Source organism: Primulina tabacum, chromosome 8 (genome assembly GCF_025594145.1).
Source record: "Primulina tabacum isolate GXHZ01 chromosome 8, ASM2559414v2, whole genome shotgun sequence".
Taxonomy (NCBI): Eukaryota; Viridiplantae; Streptophyta; class Magnoliopsida; order Lamiales; family Gesneriaceae; genus Primulina; species Primulina tabacum.
In genome coordinates, this window is record NC_134557.1 from 32202997 (window position 1) to 32221830 (window position 18834).

Genomic DNA, 18834 nt, shown 5'->3' on the forward strand with positions numbered 1-18834 from the left:
GATAATAAGCTGGGGAAGAGAGACCGGGGACGACGGAGTTAAAAATAAATATTTTTCATTAAATATTTTCAAGTATTCTTAATATGATTAAAAATGATTAAATTTTTCTAAAAATGTTAGAATTCAAATTATTTTACGAGACGAACTCGATTTTATCCGGGAAATCGGTTTTGGCCAAACAAGGGACTTTTAAAATATCAAATGCATTATTTTTGAAATATCCAATTAAATAAGTGTTATTGAGCCCAATTTAAAAAATTTGAGTAGGTTCAATTGCTCCTATACTGGAAGGCCCAAAACCTAAGCCCATTAACATGCAAATTAAAAATTATAAAATAGAAAAGCTAGGTCATTTGAGTCCCCATTCAGCCGATTTTCACACACTTTACACACACAAAAATTCGAAAAGCTTAAGGGAAGAAAGCTAGGGTTCTTCGTCGCTCATTCATCCCTCCTCGTGCCCCTCGCCGATGATCGTGTATTTGAGTGTTTTAAAATACAAATGCACATTTTCTAAACCTTTGATGCATCATTCAAACTATTATATGCATGTTTTGTTTATTTTACATGAAAAATATTGGAGTTAAAATTTCTAAACATTGTGACGATTATTGCAAAGTTTTGAAGGTTTTTACGTATATATGAACGTGTTATAATTTCAACGAGTACGCTTCCAATGTAGGATGTTTATTGAGTTAAACATGGACGATTTATGGTGGAAACAAAGGCAATAATCAAGCTTGGATAGGAAGCAGACGCCTAGGGCTTTCTATGGCTTCCACATGAATGATGGTGCGGCGTGGTGCTTAGATACATGTGGCTGGGTATTGGCTTGGGCTCGGGCTCGGTTTGAGTCACAGTTCAGGGTGTGGGAGGGTCCTAGCAGGTCTGGGAGGGTCCTAGCCCGTGGTTTGTCGATAGGGGATAGTACATGATCACATCGACTCTTCCATGCACATAGATTGCAAGCTGTGATCATTGTTGCGTGGAGGGTCAGGGTTCGTCTCGGGTGGTCTAGGCTAGGTCTAAGGATGGTATAGTGAGGGTCAGGAGGGCTTGGGCTTGGGGGTGGCTCGGGTGAGGAGTCCTAGTCGAAGAGAAAAAAAAAGAGTCCTAGTGCAATTCTCGGCCGCGGCTCTTGTCTCGTGCAGGTGGCTGTGGCGTGGGCTAGGGGCTGGTCAGCTAGGCTAGGCATGGTCAGTAGGATCCCTAGGAGGTCTTGTCATGGGATGGCTCAAGGTGGCTCCGCCATGGTTCAGGAAAATCGGGAGTTGGCTCAAGGGAACTAACTTAGGTTCGAACTAGGGCTAGGGAAAAGAGAGGATTCAAACCATGGTTCACGGGAGTCGAATCATGGTTCACAAGGGTAGTCTAGGTAATAAAAGTCTATGTGTAAAATTGGGGAAGAAAATATTAAAGTTTAAATAAGAAATTAATTCGAAATCCTAGAATTTACGTTAAATAAAAATATTAAAATTAAATTTAAGCTTAAATAATTATTTGGGATGGTCTAGATCAATCAATAAAAGTAAGAAAATATCAAAATCGAGAAAATTTACGTCTAGGGGCAAAACAGTCATTTTACACTTGGGTAGCACAAAAAGGCTTGGCAGCGTTCTGAAGGGTCATAACACATGATAAATGATATAAATGATGATTTTGATGAAAATATGATATTTTATGATTTCTGGTAAAGCTGTGCAATTTTTACTGTTAAAATGCAATTTTTGGAAAGTCGTGATATTTTATGCTTTAAAAAGGAAAAAAGAAACTTGTTTTGAAGGATGTGAATTGACTGTGATAAAATGATAGAGTATATGTGGAGGATCCGTTTTAAGAAGGAAAGGTGAACATACAATTTTATGAGAATGTCGTGAGGAAAAAGGCCCTAGAGGGAGCTTGTTTACGGGACAAGGACCCAGAGGGAACCCGACGATCGTGTTTCCATGGCGGTGCCTAGTGCCCATCCCCATGCGCTATAGTGAGCTAAGACTGATCAGTCGACCAGAGGATAAAAGGCTAATCACTTTCAAGGATCAAAATTCACCCAAAATGATAAATGATGCAAAGCTTTACGATTTTATGATTTATGATATATGATTACTTATGCTTAAAATTATTTTAAATAAAAGTATGATTTTAATGCATGTTCTTATATATGTATTATTTGCTACTCATGTTTATAACATGCTGAGTCATTGGACTCACTAAGTTTGAATGTTGCGGGTGATAATGATATTGAGGAAGGCGCTGACGCTTGAGTGGATCGAGTACAACAGTACACTCTCGAGGGACATTTATTTTCCGCACTAGATTGATCGGCAAAGTTTAAAGGATTTTGTTAATGATTTTATTGGAGATTTTACGCTTTATTTTGAAGTTAATTGTGATCATGTTAAAAGTAGAAGTTGAACTTCGATAATTGACGATTTTAGGGATTTTATGCACTTAATATTTAAATTATTAAATTATTTTGATTAATGAAAATGTTAAGTTATTTTTAAATGATGATTTTCGAATTAATGGATATAAAAAAATTTAAGTAGAATTTCAGAGTTAAAAAGTAATGGTCGTTTCAGTTGGTATCAGAGCAAAAGATCCCCAAAGGGCTGTGTACTGTCACTCCTAGAAGCTCAAGAAGTCACGCCTCAAGTATGTGAGGTTTTGTTTACTGCTTTATATTTTATATGCTAAAATTATTTTAATGCTTTCACGATGCATAATATGGAGGGTAGACCCATGTTATTTTAAAATGTTAAGTGTATGTTGGTCATGTGGTTGAGACAAATTCTACAGAGATGCCTCCTAGGCGAGTTCTACGTAGGGATAAAGGGGATAGATAGGAGGAGGAGATTCCACAACCTCCAACTAATCAGGATGCTAGTGCCCGTGTACTAGCGGGTATGGCTCGTTTACTAGAGCAGCACGTAGGTAATGGTTCGAGGGGATGACTGGAAGCTATCTACGAGCAACTTAGGAGGATGAACCCTGAGGATTTTCGTGGCACTACTGATCCATTCGTTGTTGAGGGATGGATTCGATCATTGGAGGTTATTTTTTGTTATATGGATATGGCGGACGCTGACCGAGTTCGTTGTACCATCTATCTGCTAAAGGGCGACGCTTCCTTATGGTGGGAGGTGGCGAAGGGAGGAGTGAACTTGGAGACATTGACTTGGGAGGACTTCAAGAGGGTGTTCTACGACAAATATTTCACATCTGATGTCCGTTCTAGGCTTAAGAGAGAGTTAACGAGTCTCCGTCAGGGCGATTTATCTGTGGCTGAGTTTGTGCAAAAGATTTATAGGTGCTGTCATTTTGTGCCCTTGATTGCGAATGATGCGGTTGAGAAACTACGACACTTCCTTGATGGATTGAGGCCCACGATTTGTCGCTATGTGATGCTCACTGATCCTGCTGATTATATTACTGCCGTTGCCAAAGCTTTTAGAGCCGAGCAGTTACTCAAGGATATTGATTATGAGATGCAGCGTAAAAGGAATCGTGCCCAGCAAGCTAATCCGCAATCGAGTCAGCAGAGTAAGAAACCATTCATAGGACCACCTAAACGGCCGGGACAACCAAAACCACAAGGACAACCACCTAAAGAAAATGTCCCGAGGACAGCGGAGAAGCCACAGTGCAAGGATTGCAATCGTCAACATTATGGCAAATGCATAAAGTGTGGAGAGATGGGACACAAGGCTAGGGATTGCCCGAAGCTCAAGCAACCCACGACTAGAAGGGCATATGTGATGCATGCTGAGCAAGCGGAGCCGGACACTACGCTTATTATAGGTACTCCGACTATTTAAGCATTTTATATTACTATATTGCATGAGATAAAAGCATGGATGCTAGAATTAAATTGAAATGCTGGAACCTAACGAATTAGAATTGCATGTTACAAAATCTAGAGTTTAAGGGATGGAATTCTTGCAAATACCAATTAATGAGAGCAAATTGTAGAAGATTGAAGATTTAAGGAACTAAAAAGAAATTTTCGAAAATTATGGAGGACAATTTGATAAACTGAAACTTCTAGGGGTTAATTGGCAAATTCAAAATCTTCTAGGACCAAATTGCAATTTTTGAATCTTTTAAAGGGCCATTTGGTAATTTTCAAAAACATAAGGGACTAATCATGCAATTTTCGAAACTTAAGGGGCTAATGTGCTAATAAGGAAAACTTGAAGGACCTAGGCGATAGGAAAATTTCTAAAACTATAGAACCTTAATCAAGAACAATGCAAATGTTACCAGGACGAATATTGCTAGCTGGAATAGCTACTTACGCTCTATTAGACTCCGGAGCTACACATTATTTCATATATGAATCTTTCGTGAAGAAATTGGGAATCTTACAAGTAGATGTGGAGTCAGGATTTAGAGTTACAGTACCTTCTGACGAGCATATGGCCTCTAGTAGCATGGTTAAAGACGTGGAACTTAAACTGCAAAAGAATATTATATGAGCGGACCTTATTGTGCTACCGACCCGAGTTTGACATTATTTTGGCATGGATTGGCTCACACTGAATGGAGCTACTATTGACTTTCGACGGAGGACAATATCTATTAGACCGCCTAGTGGGAAAGCGTTCACCTTTGAGGTTGCACAAAACAATCAAATGCCGCATATCATTTCCTGCATGCGTGTGAAGAAGCTTATTCAAAAGGGTTGCCAAGGTTTTCTTTCTAGTATTATATCTGCACCCGACATTCACAGTCAATCTATTGAGGATGTAGAGGTAGTTAAGGACTTTGCGGACGTGTTCCCTGACGATGTTTCTGGTATTCCACCTGAAAGAGAAGTAGAATTTGCTATTGAGTTGATGCCCGGTACAGTGCCTATCTTTAAGGCACCATATCGATTAGCGCCTGCTGAAATGAAGGAATTAAAAGATCAAATTTAAGAGCTGCTAGACAAGGGATTGATTCGCCCTAGTTTCTCTCCATGGGGGCGCCAATGTTATTTGTTAAGAAAAATGATGGGAGCATGAGATTATGCATCAAATATAGAGAGTTGAATAGAGTGACAGTGAAGAACAAGTATACAATATATCGAATCGTAGATTTATTTGATCAATTGCAAGGAGCCTCGGAAATTTCAAAGAAGAACTTTGGTCTGGATATCATCAGTTGAGGGTTAAGGAGACGAATATACATAATACGGCGTTCCGAACGCGTTATGGACAATATGAGTTTTTAGTGAAGCCTTTCCGATTGACAAAATGCTCCAACGATTTTCATGGATATTCTGAATCTGTATTTCAGCCATACCTCGATTAGTTCATTATTGTTTTCATCGACGATATCTTGATCTATTCCAAGAGCCGTGAGGAGCATGATCAGCATTTGAGGACAACCTTGCAAGTTCTACGAGAGCGGAAATAATAAGAAAAATTCAGAAAGTACGAGTTTTTGCTAGAGAGGGTGGAATTATTAGGCCACATTGTGTCAAAAGGAGTAGAAGTCGACCCATCTAAGGTCAAGTCAGTCAAGCAGTGGTCAGTGCCTAAAAGTGTGACAGAGATACGTAGTTTCTTGGGCATAGCTAGCTACTATCGCAATTCATCAAGGGTTTTTCATCCATTGCAGTACCCTTGACGACATTGACGAATAAAAACGTGAAATTTGTTTGGGGCCCAGAATGTCAAAAAAGTTTTGATCAATTAAAGCAAGCAAAAACTACGGCGCCAGTACTAGCGATGCCTACATAGCAAGGGGAATATGTGGAATTTATTGATGCTTCGAAACTTGGATTGGGCGCCGTTCTAATGCAAAATGATCAAGTTATAGCATATGCGTCAAGACAACTGAAAATACATGAAAATAATTATCCGACACATGATCTTGAGCTATCAAACTTGATTTTATTTGAGAAGCCGGTTTTGGGCAAACAAGAGACTTTTAAAATATCAAATGCATTATTTTTGAAAACTAAGTTCTTTAATCTTTTATTTTCCAATTAAATAAGTGTTATTGAGCCCAATTTAACTAATTTGAGTAGGCCCAATTGCTCATATACTGGAAGGACCAAAATCAAAGCCCGTTAACATGCAAATTAAAAACTATAAAATAGAAAAGCTAGGTCAATGAGTCACCATTCAGCATATTTTCACACACTTTACACATACAAAAATTCGAAAAAGCTTAAGGGAAGAAAGCAAGGGTTCTTCATCGCCCGTTCGTCCCTCCTCATGCCCCTCGCTGACGATCGTGTATTCGAGCATTTTAAAACGCAAAGGCAAGTTTTCTAAACCCTTTGATGCATCATTAAAACTATTATATGCATGTTTTGTTTATTTTTAATGAAAAATATCGGAGTTTAAATTGCTAAACTTTTTGACGATTATTTGCAAAGCTTTGATGATTTTTACGTATTTATGAACGTGTTATGATTTCAAACAAGTATGATGCCAACATAGGATGTTTAATGAGTGAAAAGTGGACAATTTATCGTGGAAAAATAGGCTAGAATTGAGCTTGGCTAGGAAGCACACGCCTATGATTTTCTATGGCTTCCACGTGAATGATGGTGCGACGTGGTGCTTGGATACGTGTGGCTGGGTCTTGGCTTGGGCTGGGGATCGGTGTGAGTCACGGTTCAGGGTCTTGGAGGGTAATAGCAGGGCTGGGACCCGTGGTTTGTCGATAGTGGAGAGTCCATGATCGCATGGACTCTTCCATGCGCGTAGATTGCAAGCTGTTATCGTTTCTGCGTGGAGGGTCAGGGCTTGGCTAGGGTGCTCTAGGCTAGGTCTGAGCATGGTCTAGTGAGGTTTAGGGGGGCATGGGCTCGGGGGTGGCTCAAGTGAGGAGTCCTAGTCAAAGAGAAAAAGAAGAAGAAAAGTCTTAGTGCAATTCTCGGCCACGGCTCTTGTCTCGTGTAGGTGGCGGTGACGTGGGATAGGGGCTAGTCAGCTAGGCTAGGCGTGTTCAGTAGGGTCCCTTGGAGGTCTTGTCATGGGATGGCTCGAGGTGGCTCCGCCATGGTTAAAATTGAGAGTTGGCTCAAGGGAACTAACTTAGGTTCGAACTAGGGCTAGGGAAAAAAAAGGGTTCGAACCATGGTCCATGAGGGTCGATTCATGGTTCAAGAGGGTAGTTTAGGTAATAAAAGTCTATTTGTAAAATTGGGGAATAAAATATTAAAGTTTAAATTAATTCGGGAATAAAACGCTTCACGAATTTATAAATAGGAAATTAAGTCGAAATCCTCGAATTTACGTCAAATAAAAATATTAAAAGTTAAATTTAAGCTTAAATAGTTATTTGGGATGGTCTAAAGTCAATAAAATTAAGAAAAAATCCAGATCGAGAAAATTTACGTATAGGAGCAAAACAGTCATTTTACACCTGGGTAGTAAAAAAAGGCTTGGCAGCGTCCGAAGGGTCATAACGCATGATAAATGATATAAAATGATGATTTTGATGAAAATATGATATTTTATGATTTATGGGCAATTTTTATTGTTAAAATAGTATTTTTGGAAAGTCATGATATTTTATGCTTTAAAAAGGAAAAATGAAAAATGTTTTGAGGGATGTGAATTGACTGTGACAAAAGGATAGATGATATGTGGGGGATCCATTTTAAAAAGGAACAATGAACTTACAATTTTATGGGAATGTCGTGAGGGAAAAGGCCCCAGAGGGAGCTCGTTTATGCGACAAGGCCCCAGAGGGAGCCCGACAATTGTGTTTCCATGACGGTGACTAGTGCCCGTCCCCATGCGCTATGGTGAACTAAGACTGATCAGTAGACCAGAGGATTAAAGGCTAGCCACTTTCAAGGATCAAATTTCACCCAAAACGATAAATGATGTAAAGCTTTACTATTTTATGATTTTACGATATATGATTTATTTATGCTTAAAATTATTTTAAATAAAAGTATGATTTTAATGCATGTGCTTGTATATGTATTATTCGATACTCATGTTTAGAAAATGCTGAGTCAATAGACTCACTAGGTTTGAATGCTGCAGGTGATGATAATATCGAGATAGGCGCTGACGCTTGAGTGGGATCGAGTACAGCAGTACACTCTCGAGGGACATTTATTTTCCTCAGTAGATTGATAGGCAAAGTTTAAAGGATTTTGTTAAGGATTTTATTGGATATTTTACGCTTTATTTTGAAGTTAATTTTGATCATGTTAAAAGTAGAAGTTGAACTTTGGTAATTGACGATTTTAAGGATTTTATGCACTTGAGCTTTAAATTGTTAAATTATTTGGATGTATGGAAATGTTAAGTTATTTTTAAATGGTGATTTTTGAATTAATGGATATAAAAAAATTAAGTAGAATTTCCAAGGTAAAAATTAAAGGTCGTTTCAATTACAAGAAATTTTTAAATTTCCACACGTATTGTTTCCAAGCGGTGCAATTTTTTGTTTTTTAAAAGTGGAATTTTTATAATCTTATGTTTTATATTTATGAAAATGATGGGTCTAATAAATATAAAAATGATGGGTCACATGATCACATGAAATAAATAAAGAGGGACATTAGCTATAAATATGGTTCACCATTTTTTTTCTTTCTTCTTAAAATTCAGAAGGAATTGAAATATATTGTATTGGAATTTTTTGTGTGGCTATACTTGATCTATAATGAGAGTTTTATGTGTTTTACTACTTATATATATATATATATATATATAATATTGAGAATGATATATTGTTATGATGTATGAAAATTTTTTTATCTTGAATATTAAATATTAAGGTTGGTTTTTGTGTCCAATCTAATATTTTCTCTTATCTTAAAGATATGACAAGAATTAAAGATACTCTTAGTATCCTCTGGGGAGCAGCTAAAGTTCAAAGAGCTCCGGAACGAATGACAAAGTTTCACATGTTTAAGCATTATAAAATGGATCTCACACACACCTTGTGACGTCTACTACTAAAATACTACTAGAATTTGTTGGAAACTAAAGTTCGGAGTTTGACAAATTAAGCGTGAAAATATTGAACAACTGATCAAGTAAACTGAAAGAAACTGAACTGAGCGAAGCTAACTGAACTGTGTTGTCAAATGAACGATCAGTTACACCTTAATCAGTTAATCCTATCGGCTAAAGAAGTCAACTGATTTTATCAGCTTTAGACGTCATCAATTAAGGACGTAGCCAACAACTGACAGTTTGTGTAGAGGCAGTGATAATGTTGCATTTCAGAAAAGATATAGTGTACGACTGTCAGAAGAATGTTGACATTGCTATACAACGGATATAAATATTCAAATGCATTCATTGTTACCGTTGGAATCAAAGCCTATAAATAGCCGAGAAGATCAGCTTAGAACGATAAGAAAATATAACACAACACATACAAAGTTAACTTAGTCATTTGATTATCAAGATTTTCAGTTAGAACTCTACGCATACTCTTTAAAAAGCTTAGTCTTACAAAAGATCACACTTATTATACTTATCCATAGCTTTCAGGCTGTACTTTGAGCTTCAAGCACAAACATTCATTGTTGTTTTATTCGATCTTTGTAAGATCGATTGTAGTACTGATACAAATTGTAATGATACTAAGAGTTTCAGTTTTAGCATTGTTAAGTCTAAATTGAAGTGGGTTTGTACAAATCATTGTATAGATAAAAGTTTTTTAATAAATATCCTATCCTCGTGATAGAAGGGGTGACGTAGGAGTGTTTAAAATCTCCGAACATCCACAAATCTCGTGTTTCTTATTATCTGTTTTTATTCTATCTATCTTTCAGTTATTTACGTACTTTTATTAAGTTAACTGATTGATATTGTTAACAAGATTCGTGAATTCAGTTTATCACTAAACTGATTCCACCATCGAAAAGTTGTGAATATGGTCAAGTGTTTATTCAACCCCCCTTTTAAATACTTTATCATAGCCAACCGATCTTAACAAATTTTTTTTCTAAAAGATGCTTGACCGAAATATGTGAACTCATGCACATGCATAAAACCAATAACCATGCGTTTTAGAAAAGTCATTCAACCCCTGAATAAAAGAATAACTGCAGCTAGAATAAATCTAAATATCCTCGACTCCTGGTCTACTATTTGAAAGAATTCAACACTCGACAAATTCACCAAGCAAGAAAATATGCAAATGAATAAAACATAGTGTTGGAACATTTCATATTCGCAATCTTGATTTTAATGTTAATAAAACTTGTTATTTTGTTTCTAATGATTTTACCCAAGTGCGCAGAAGCTGGAACTGATCAGGATTCGAATTGATTAGTTATTGAGCCAAAACTGAAGCTATCGAGAAGCAAAACTGAAAGCGTCAACTGATTGCCCAAACAGAATCAGTTCAACTGATATATCAAAGACCAGTTCAACTGATAGGTGGTTCAGCAGAAGACCTTCAGAAGCCCGGCCAACTGATGAAGAGCTCAACTGATGAAGAGCCCATCTAACCAGTTCAACTGAAGCAGTGAAATCAGTTCAGCTGACGAGCCAACTGATTTCACCGAATCAGTTCAAGATCAGTTCAACTTACCAGTTCAGAACATCAGTTATGAATCAATTAGTTTGCACAACACGACAAGCTTATTCAATGGAATCCAGCTGTGCACACTGAGGAAAAGCTTTTGTCCAGTCAAAGGACAATAATAGACGTTGCAGCAGTGCTTAAAGCAAAATGTTCCAGAATGGCTGTCGCAAAGTACAGACACATTTCGAGGAACAAATTCAAACTGCAATGTTCATATTTGATGAGTTTTCGTGTTCGGTCTCATTGCCTCTATATATACCAGACAGAGATCATAAATACACAAGTGTGGAAAAATACACGTGTGTACAAAAAAAAAAGCGAGAGAGAAGAAGAAGGGCACAATAAACTCAAATCTACTTACAAAAGCAATCAGCCCAAATTTGAGAGTACTTCAAAGTGTTATCAGCTCAGTTAGAAGCATTTTTCTCTCGGTGTGTGAGAACATTTTCGTGTTGTAATCATATCAGTTCTCACACACACGTACACACAATCACTCACATATACAGAGAGTTGAGCTTATTGAATAACTCAGTGAGTCTTGCATAAAGATGTTAAAATTGTGTATGTATTCTTTGACACATAAACTTTAAACAACTGTTGGCTGGAAGGTGTTGCCTTCAGTCTAGGCTAGGAGTTCAATTAGATAGTAGGGTAAGTCCTAAGCCGATTGGGTTTGTACATAACTTTGTATAAATCAAAGTCTTCTAGTGGATCCTACCTGAGGTGGTAGAAGGGGTGGCGTAGGAGCAGTTAAAGTCTCCGAACATCAGTAAACATATCTTGTGTACTTAACTGTTTAACATTTGTTTTCAAACTGATTTAATCAGTTCGAGGTGATATCAGTTCAGTTCTCATCACAACTGATTTGATATATGCAAGAACCGGTCCCCTTTATATCAATTAATCAGTTTACACAAGTTAAAAGCTTTAAACTGATTAGTTTTATTAACGAATGATTACTTCGAGTATTTTTTGCTTGGTTTAAAACCAAACTCGATATAATTCATCGATTTTTAAATTCTTTGAACACAAGCTATTGCAGCTTATTGAGAATATTGTGTTTGAAGTACCTTCAAAAGTTCCCGAACCGATCCATCATTTGGTATCAGAGCTAGTTGTTACAAGGAGGACATTTGAAAGCTGATATTTTAAAATATGTTTCAAGATGTTATTTAATTGGTTTTCAAAACCCTCTTAAAAATTTTATATGAGCTTACCGAGGGAAGAGAGAAGATTGTTGGATCTGCAACTAACATTGTAGCCACTTCTATCGACTCCAGATTTTGTTGTTGTAGCAACTTGCAGGGTTTTGAGTTCAACTTACAGCAGAACAGCTAAACTGATCGGTGCACTAGATTTCAGTTGCCAGCCTACCAGTTTAGCTGATCAACAGACGAAACCCAGCTAAGCTGAAATGCTGGATGATTAAAGTGGAGCCTAATCATCAGCAGTATACTGCCGTTTCATTGCCATATCAGATCAAAGTAGATGATCAATGCAGTTCAGTATCAGTTGAGTACAGTTTAAGTCAATTCGAATAGTTAGCCCGCACAGAGATCAAGTCCAAGGCAAATTAGTTGCTCTTCTGGCAAAAAGAGATTCAAGATTGTGCAGCATTTGAAAGCATTCAAGGCAACCAGTTATTGGTATATCCAATTCTATTATGTATAAACTGACTGATATTTGATGTTGTTTAATATTTGCTAGTGTAGTAGCATTTCCCTTACACTTGTTGGTGTGCTTAAATGTATAATACAAGGGACTCTTATTTGATTAAATAAACATCATGTTTATCCAGTTATTTTGAATGTAACTGAACTGATATTTTCAGTTAATGTGCTGCCTAAACTACTTGAATTATAAAAGGTGATAAAACTTCATTAAAACGCGTAAATGGTTATAGTTTTAAGGGGGAGTTTTAATACAATTCGTGAGGGGGAGTTTTCTTCCTTGAACTGAAAAATGTTTTAAACTAGTTTTAAAATTCAGTTCTTGAGGAGGAGTTTTTAACTGTTTTTCAAAAATATGCTATCCCTTGAACTGAAAATTTCTTTTATTTGCTTAAATGTTTTTTAAACGTTTTTTATTCTCAAAAAAGGGGAGAATAAGTATTAAATTTTAAAATTTTAATTTTAAATTTAAAGGTCGCGTTAATAGCTCAAGTTTTGTGATCATTAAAAAGGGGGAGATTGTTGAAACATTTCATGTTCGCAATCTTGATTTTGATGTTAACAACACTTGCTATTTTGTTTCTAATGATTTTACCTAATTGCGCAGAAACTGGAACTGATCTGGATTCGAATTGATCAGTTATCAAGCCAAAACTGAAGCTATTAAGATGCAAAACTGAAAGCGCCAACTGATCATCCAAACTGAATCAGTTCAACTGATTGTCCAGCTGATAGGTGGTTCAGCAGAAGACGTTTAGAATCCCAGCCATTTGATGAAGAGCTCAACTAATGAAGAGCCCAGCTAACCAGTTCAACTGAAGTAGTGAAATCAGTTCAGCTGACGAGCCAACTGATTTCAACGAATTAGTTCAAGATCAGTTCAACTGACCAGTTCAGAACATCAATTAGAAATCAATCAGTTTGCAGAACATGACAAGCTTATTCAATGGAATCCATCTGTGCACACTGAGGAAAATCTTTTGTCCAGTCAAAGGACAATTATAGACGTTGCTGCAGTGCTTACAGCCAAAACGTTCCAGAATGACTGTCGGAAAGTACAGACACATTTCGAGGAACGAATTCAAACTGCAACATTTATATTTGATGAGTCTTGGTGTACAGTCTCATTGTCTCTATAAATACCAGAGCAAGATCATCAATATACAAGTGTGGAAAAATACACATGAGTGCAAAAAAAAAAAACAAGAGAGAAGAAGAAGAGCACGATCAACTCATATCTGCTTACAGAAGCAATCAGCCCAGATTTGAGAGAATATTTCAAAGTGTTATCAGCTCAGTTTAAGAGCATTTTTCTCTCAGTGTGTGAGAACATTTTCGTGTTGTAATCATATCAATTCTCACACACACGCACACACAATCACTCACATATATAGAGAGTTGAGCTTATTGAATAGCTGAGTGAGTATTGCACAAAGACGTTAAACTTGTGTTTGTAGTTTTTGACTTATAGACGTTAAACAATTGTTGGCTGGAAGGTGTTGCCTTAAGTCTAGGTTAGGAGTTCAGTTAGGTAGTAGGGTAAGTCCTAAGCTGAGTGGGTTTGTACATAGCTTTATATAAATCAAAGTTTTCTAGTGTATCATACCCGAGGTGGTATAAGGGGTGATGTATGAGCAGTTAAAGTCTCCGAATATCCATAAACATATTGTTGGGATCGATTAGGGGGTAATCGTTGAGCTACAATAGCTGGGTTCTTGAAATATTGAACACCGATGAATTGAATCGAGTTTGGTATTCAAACCAAGCGGAAAACACTCGAAATAATCCTTCGTAGAAACCAATTAAATATTTTGTAAAGCATTTAAAATATATGCAAGTTGAATGACTAAAAAATATTTTGGGTTGAATCATTTTATCAAACACTTGGTATGTAATATTTTGGTATTTGAAGAACACATAAAATGCTTCAACAATGCATCTTTAAAACTAAAGGAAATGATAAGTAAATGCAAAAAATAAATAGACACAAATTTGTTTATGGATGTTCGGAGATTTCAAGCACTCCTACGTCACCCCTTCTTCCCCTTGGGAAGGATCCACTAGAAGACTTTGATTTATACAACTACTTGTACAAACCCATTCGGAAGGGCAGCATCCCAACTAGAACTCCTAGCATTCAAGATTGTAGGCAGCACCTCACAATCAGCATATTGTTTAATGTCTCATATGCAAAGACTACATACACAAGTTTATTGTCTTTGTGCAAGACTCACTCAACTAATCTTTGAAGTTCAACTCTCTTGTATATGTGTGAGTGATTGTGTGTGAGGAATTTATCATTTACAGTGAGCATCTCAAATGTATTCTCACACAAGGACTTGTGCTCTCAACTAGCTGATTTTTTCATGCTAACTGCCCATGCTTTGAATCCCCTTCAAAAGCTGTTGTTTGATCTTCAATATGTTGTATTTATAGGCTCCAACACTGATATATACGTTATACACAAGAATATGACCGTTAGAAAGTTTCTGTACTGTTTCTGGAATTGCAACGGTCAAATTCGTCTTGCTGGACATTTTCTCGAATGGTCAACTCTGGTCAACTGGTCAATCAGTTCAACTGGTTCAGTTGGTCTGGTTCAGTTGGTTTGGTTCAGTTGGACTGGTTCAACTAGTCTTCAGCTGGTCTGTTTCAGTTTCAGCAGGTCTGGTTCAACTTGTCTTCAGCTGGTCTGGTTCAGTTTCAGTTGGTCAGCAGCTCGGTTCAGTTCAGTTGGTTGGTCAGCTGGTCAGCAGTTGGTTCAGTTTTAGCTGATGTGCTGAAAGCAGCCTGGCTGATTTCAGTTTGTGCAGAACCAGTAACTTCATCGTCATTTATCAGCATCTTGAGCTTTGATTCAGACTTTGACTTCTGAAGATGATTTGTAGATCATCGTCTCATCTTTCTAACGCTTACTGAATCTCTTCATTTCGATAACTGAGCTGAGAGATATGAAAAAATACCGCAGCTGTTCAAACTCAACTGATTGCTGTTTTTGGTGATCAGCTCGGTAATTGAGCGATCAGTTAGACCATGATAACATCCGATTTTTCCCAACTGACGTGAGGTACGACTTGTTCCAAATTGAGTTTTCTAATCAGTCCAGTTGGCGGATTGTAATTTGGATAATCCAGTTGAGAGATATCATCAAAATACCGAAGCTCGCCAGAAATTCAGTTTGTGCAAAATTCAGTTTCAGCTTGCTTCTTGTGTTTGCAACTTCACACTTAAGTAAATATGTTAGAAACTCAATAACAAGTTTTATTAACATCAAAATCAAGATTGCGAACTTGAAAAGTTCTAACAATCTCTCCCCTTTTTGATGATCACAAAACTTGGATAAACAATCAATTCGACCAACATATTTCTCCCCCTTTTTGTGTGAATCAAAAAGTCATATTTTCAAAACATTTTAAACAAAATTTTCTCCCCCTCAATATTTAAAAATAATAACTCCATTAAAATTACAATGAGTTCTCCCCCTATATTTTTGAAATTTTGAAAGTTATAAAAGAAGAAGGATAACTGACAAATTTTCTTCATGGCTCATTTTCTGCTGCAGCACATATGCTCTGCTTTCAACGAATAAACTGTATTTTTTCGGGGCAAAATTAGGCTGCAAATTTTATACCGCTGTAAAGCTCTACGAGTCTAGTTTGCAACGCAAAAAGCGGTTCGTCATTTGGACACTCGAGCAAGGAGATATGCCATTTTTCCCATGGTCGCTACAAGCTGCGCGAAAATTCAGTTTTGCATATATATGTGTAAAGAATCTGAAATTTTCGAATTTTAAACATCAAAATCAGTTTTAATGTTCTTTCAAGAACACCCGCTCTGATACCAATTGTTGGGATCGATTAGGGGGTAATCGTTGATCTACAATAGCTCGGTTCTTGAAATATTGAACACCGATGAATTAAATCGAGTTTGGTATTCAAACCAAGCGGAAAACACTCGAAATAATCCTTCGTAGAAACCAATTAAATATTTTGTAAAGCATTTAAAATATATGCAAGTTGAATGACTAAAAAATATTTTGGGTTGAAGCATTTTATCAAACACTTGGTATGTAATATTTTGGTATTTGAAGAACACATAAAATGCTTCAACAATGTATCTTTAAAACTAATGGAAATGATAAGTAAATGCAATAAATAAATAGACACGAATTTGTTTATGGATGTTCGGAGATTTCAAACACTTCTACGTCACCCCTTCTTCCCCTTGGGAAGGATCCACTAGAAGACTTTGATTTATACAACTACTTGTACAAACCCATTTCGGAAGGGCAGCACCCAACTAGAACTCCTAGCATTCAAGATTGTAGGCAGCACCTCACAATCAGCATATTGTTTAATGTCTCATATGCAAAGACTACATACACAAGTTTATTGTCTTTGTGCAAGACTCACTCAACTAATCTTTGAAGTTCAACTCTCTTGTATATGTGTGAGTGATTGTGTGTGAGGAATTTATCATTTACAGTGAGCATCTCAAATGTATTCTCACACAAGGACTTGTGCTCTCAACTAGCTGATTTTTTCATGCTAACTGCCCATGCTTTGAATCCCCTTCAAAAGCTGTTGTTTGATCTTCAATATGTTGTATTTATAGGCTCCAACACTGATATATACGTTAGACACAAGAATATGACCGTTGGAAAGTTTCTGTACTGTTTCAGGAATTGCAACGGTCAAATTCGTCTTGCTGGACATTTTCTCGACTGGTCAACTCTGGTCAACTGGTCAACTCAACTGGTCAATCAGTTCAACTGGTTCAGTTGGTCTAGTTCAGTTCAACTGGTTCAGTTGGACTGGTTCAACTGGTCTTCAGCTGGTCTGGTTCAGTTTCAGCTGGTTCAGTTCAGCTGGTCTGGTTCAACTGGTCTTCAGCTGGTCTGGTTCAGTTTCAGTTGGTCAGCAGCTGGTTCAGTTCAGTTGGTTGGTCAGCTGGTCAGCAGTTAGTTCAGTTGGTTCAGTTTCAGCTGGTGTGCTGAAATCAGCCTAGCTGATTTCAGTTTGTGCAGAACTAGTAACTTCATCGTCATTTATCAGCATCTTAAGCTTTGATTCAGACTTTGACTTCTGAAGATGATTTGTAGATCATCGTCTCATCTTTCTAACGCTTACTGAATCTCTTCATTTCGATAACTGAGCTGAGAGATATGACCAAAATACCGCAGCTGTTCAAACTCAACTGATTGCTGTTTTCGTGTGATCAGTTTGGTAATTGAGCGATCAGTTAGACCATGATAACATCCGATTTTTCCCAACTGACGTGAAGTACGACTTGTTCCAAATTGAGTTTTCTAATCAGTCCAGTTGGCGGATTGTAATTTGGATAATCCAGTTGAGAGATATCATCAAAATACCAAAGCTCGCCAGAAATTCAGTTTGTGCAAAATTCAGTTTCAGCTTGCTTCTTGTGTTTGCAACTTCACACTTGAGTAAATATGTTAGAAACACAATAACAAGTTTTGTTAACATAAAAATCAAGATTGCGAACTTTAAAAGTTCCAACAATCTCCCCCTTTTTGATGATCACAAAACTTGGATAAACAATCAATTCGACCAACATATTTCTCCCCCTTTTTGTGTGAATCAAAAAGTCATATTTTCAAAACATTTTAAACAAAATTTTCTCCCCCTCAATATTTAAAAATAATAACTCCATTAAAATTACAATGAGTTCTCCCCCTATATTTTTGAAATTTTGAAAATTATAAAAGAAGAAGGATAACTGACAAATTTTCTCCATGGCTCATTTTCTGCTGCAGCACATATGCCCTGCTTTCAACGAATAAACTGTATTTTTTCGTGCAAAATTAGGCTGCAAATTTTATACCGCTGTAAAGCTCTATGAGTCTAGTTTGCAACGCACAAAGCGGTTTGTCATTTGGACACTCGAGCAAGGAGATATGCCATTTTTCCCATGGTCGCTACAAGCTGCGCGAAAATTCAGTTTTGCATATATATGTGTAAAAAATCTGAAATTTTCGAATTTTAAACATCAAAATCAGTTTTAATGTTCTTTCAAGAACACCCGCTCTGATACCAATTGTTGGGATCGTTTAGGGGGTAATCGTTGATCTACAATAGCTCGGTTCTTGAAATATTGAACACCGATGAATTAAATCGAGTTTGGTATTCAAACCAAGCGAAAAACACTCGAAATAATCCTTCGTAGAAACCAATTAAATATTTTGTAAAGCATTTAAAATATATGCAAGTTGAATGACTAAAAAATATTTTGGGTTGAAGCATTTTATCAAATACTTGGTATGTAATATTTTGGTATTTGAAGAACACATAAAATGCTTCAACAATGCATCTTTAAAACTAATGGAAATGATAAGTAAATGCAATAAATAAATAGAGACGAATTTGTTTATGGATGTTCGGAGATTTCAAATACTTCTACGTCACCCCTTCTTCCCCTTGGGAAGGATCCACTAGAAGACTTTGATTTATACAACTACTTGTACAAACCCATTTCGGAAGGGCAGCACCCAACTAGAACTCCTAGCATTCAAGATTGTAGGCAGCACCTCACAATCAGCATATTGTTTAATGTCTCATATGCAAAGACTACATACACAAGTTTATTGTCTTTGTGCAAGACTCACTCAACTAATCTTTGAAGTTCAACTCTCTTGTATATG

The 18834-nt window shown here is 36.8% G+C and overlaps 1 protein-coding gene across 1 annotated transcript; it reads left to right on the forward strand.

The window, feature by feature from the left end:
- The first annotated feature begins 2981 nt into the window (after positions 1–2981).
- On the forward strand, positions 2982–4475 carry LOC142554681 (uncharacterized). The gene is made up of 2 exons (XM_075665347.1): positions 2982–3798; positions 4264–4475. The coding sequence occupies exons 1-2, from the start codon at positions 2982–2984 to the stop codon at positions 4473–4475; spliced, it is 1029 nt and encodes a 342-aa protein (XP_075521462.1).
- The last annotated feature ends 14359 nt before the right edge of the window (positions 4476–18834 follow it).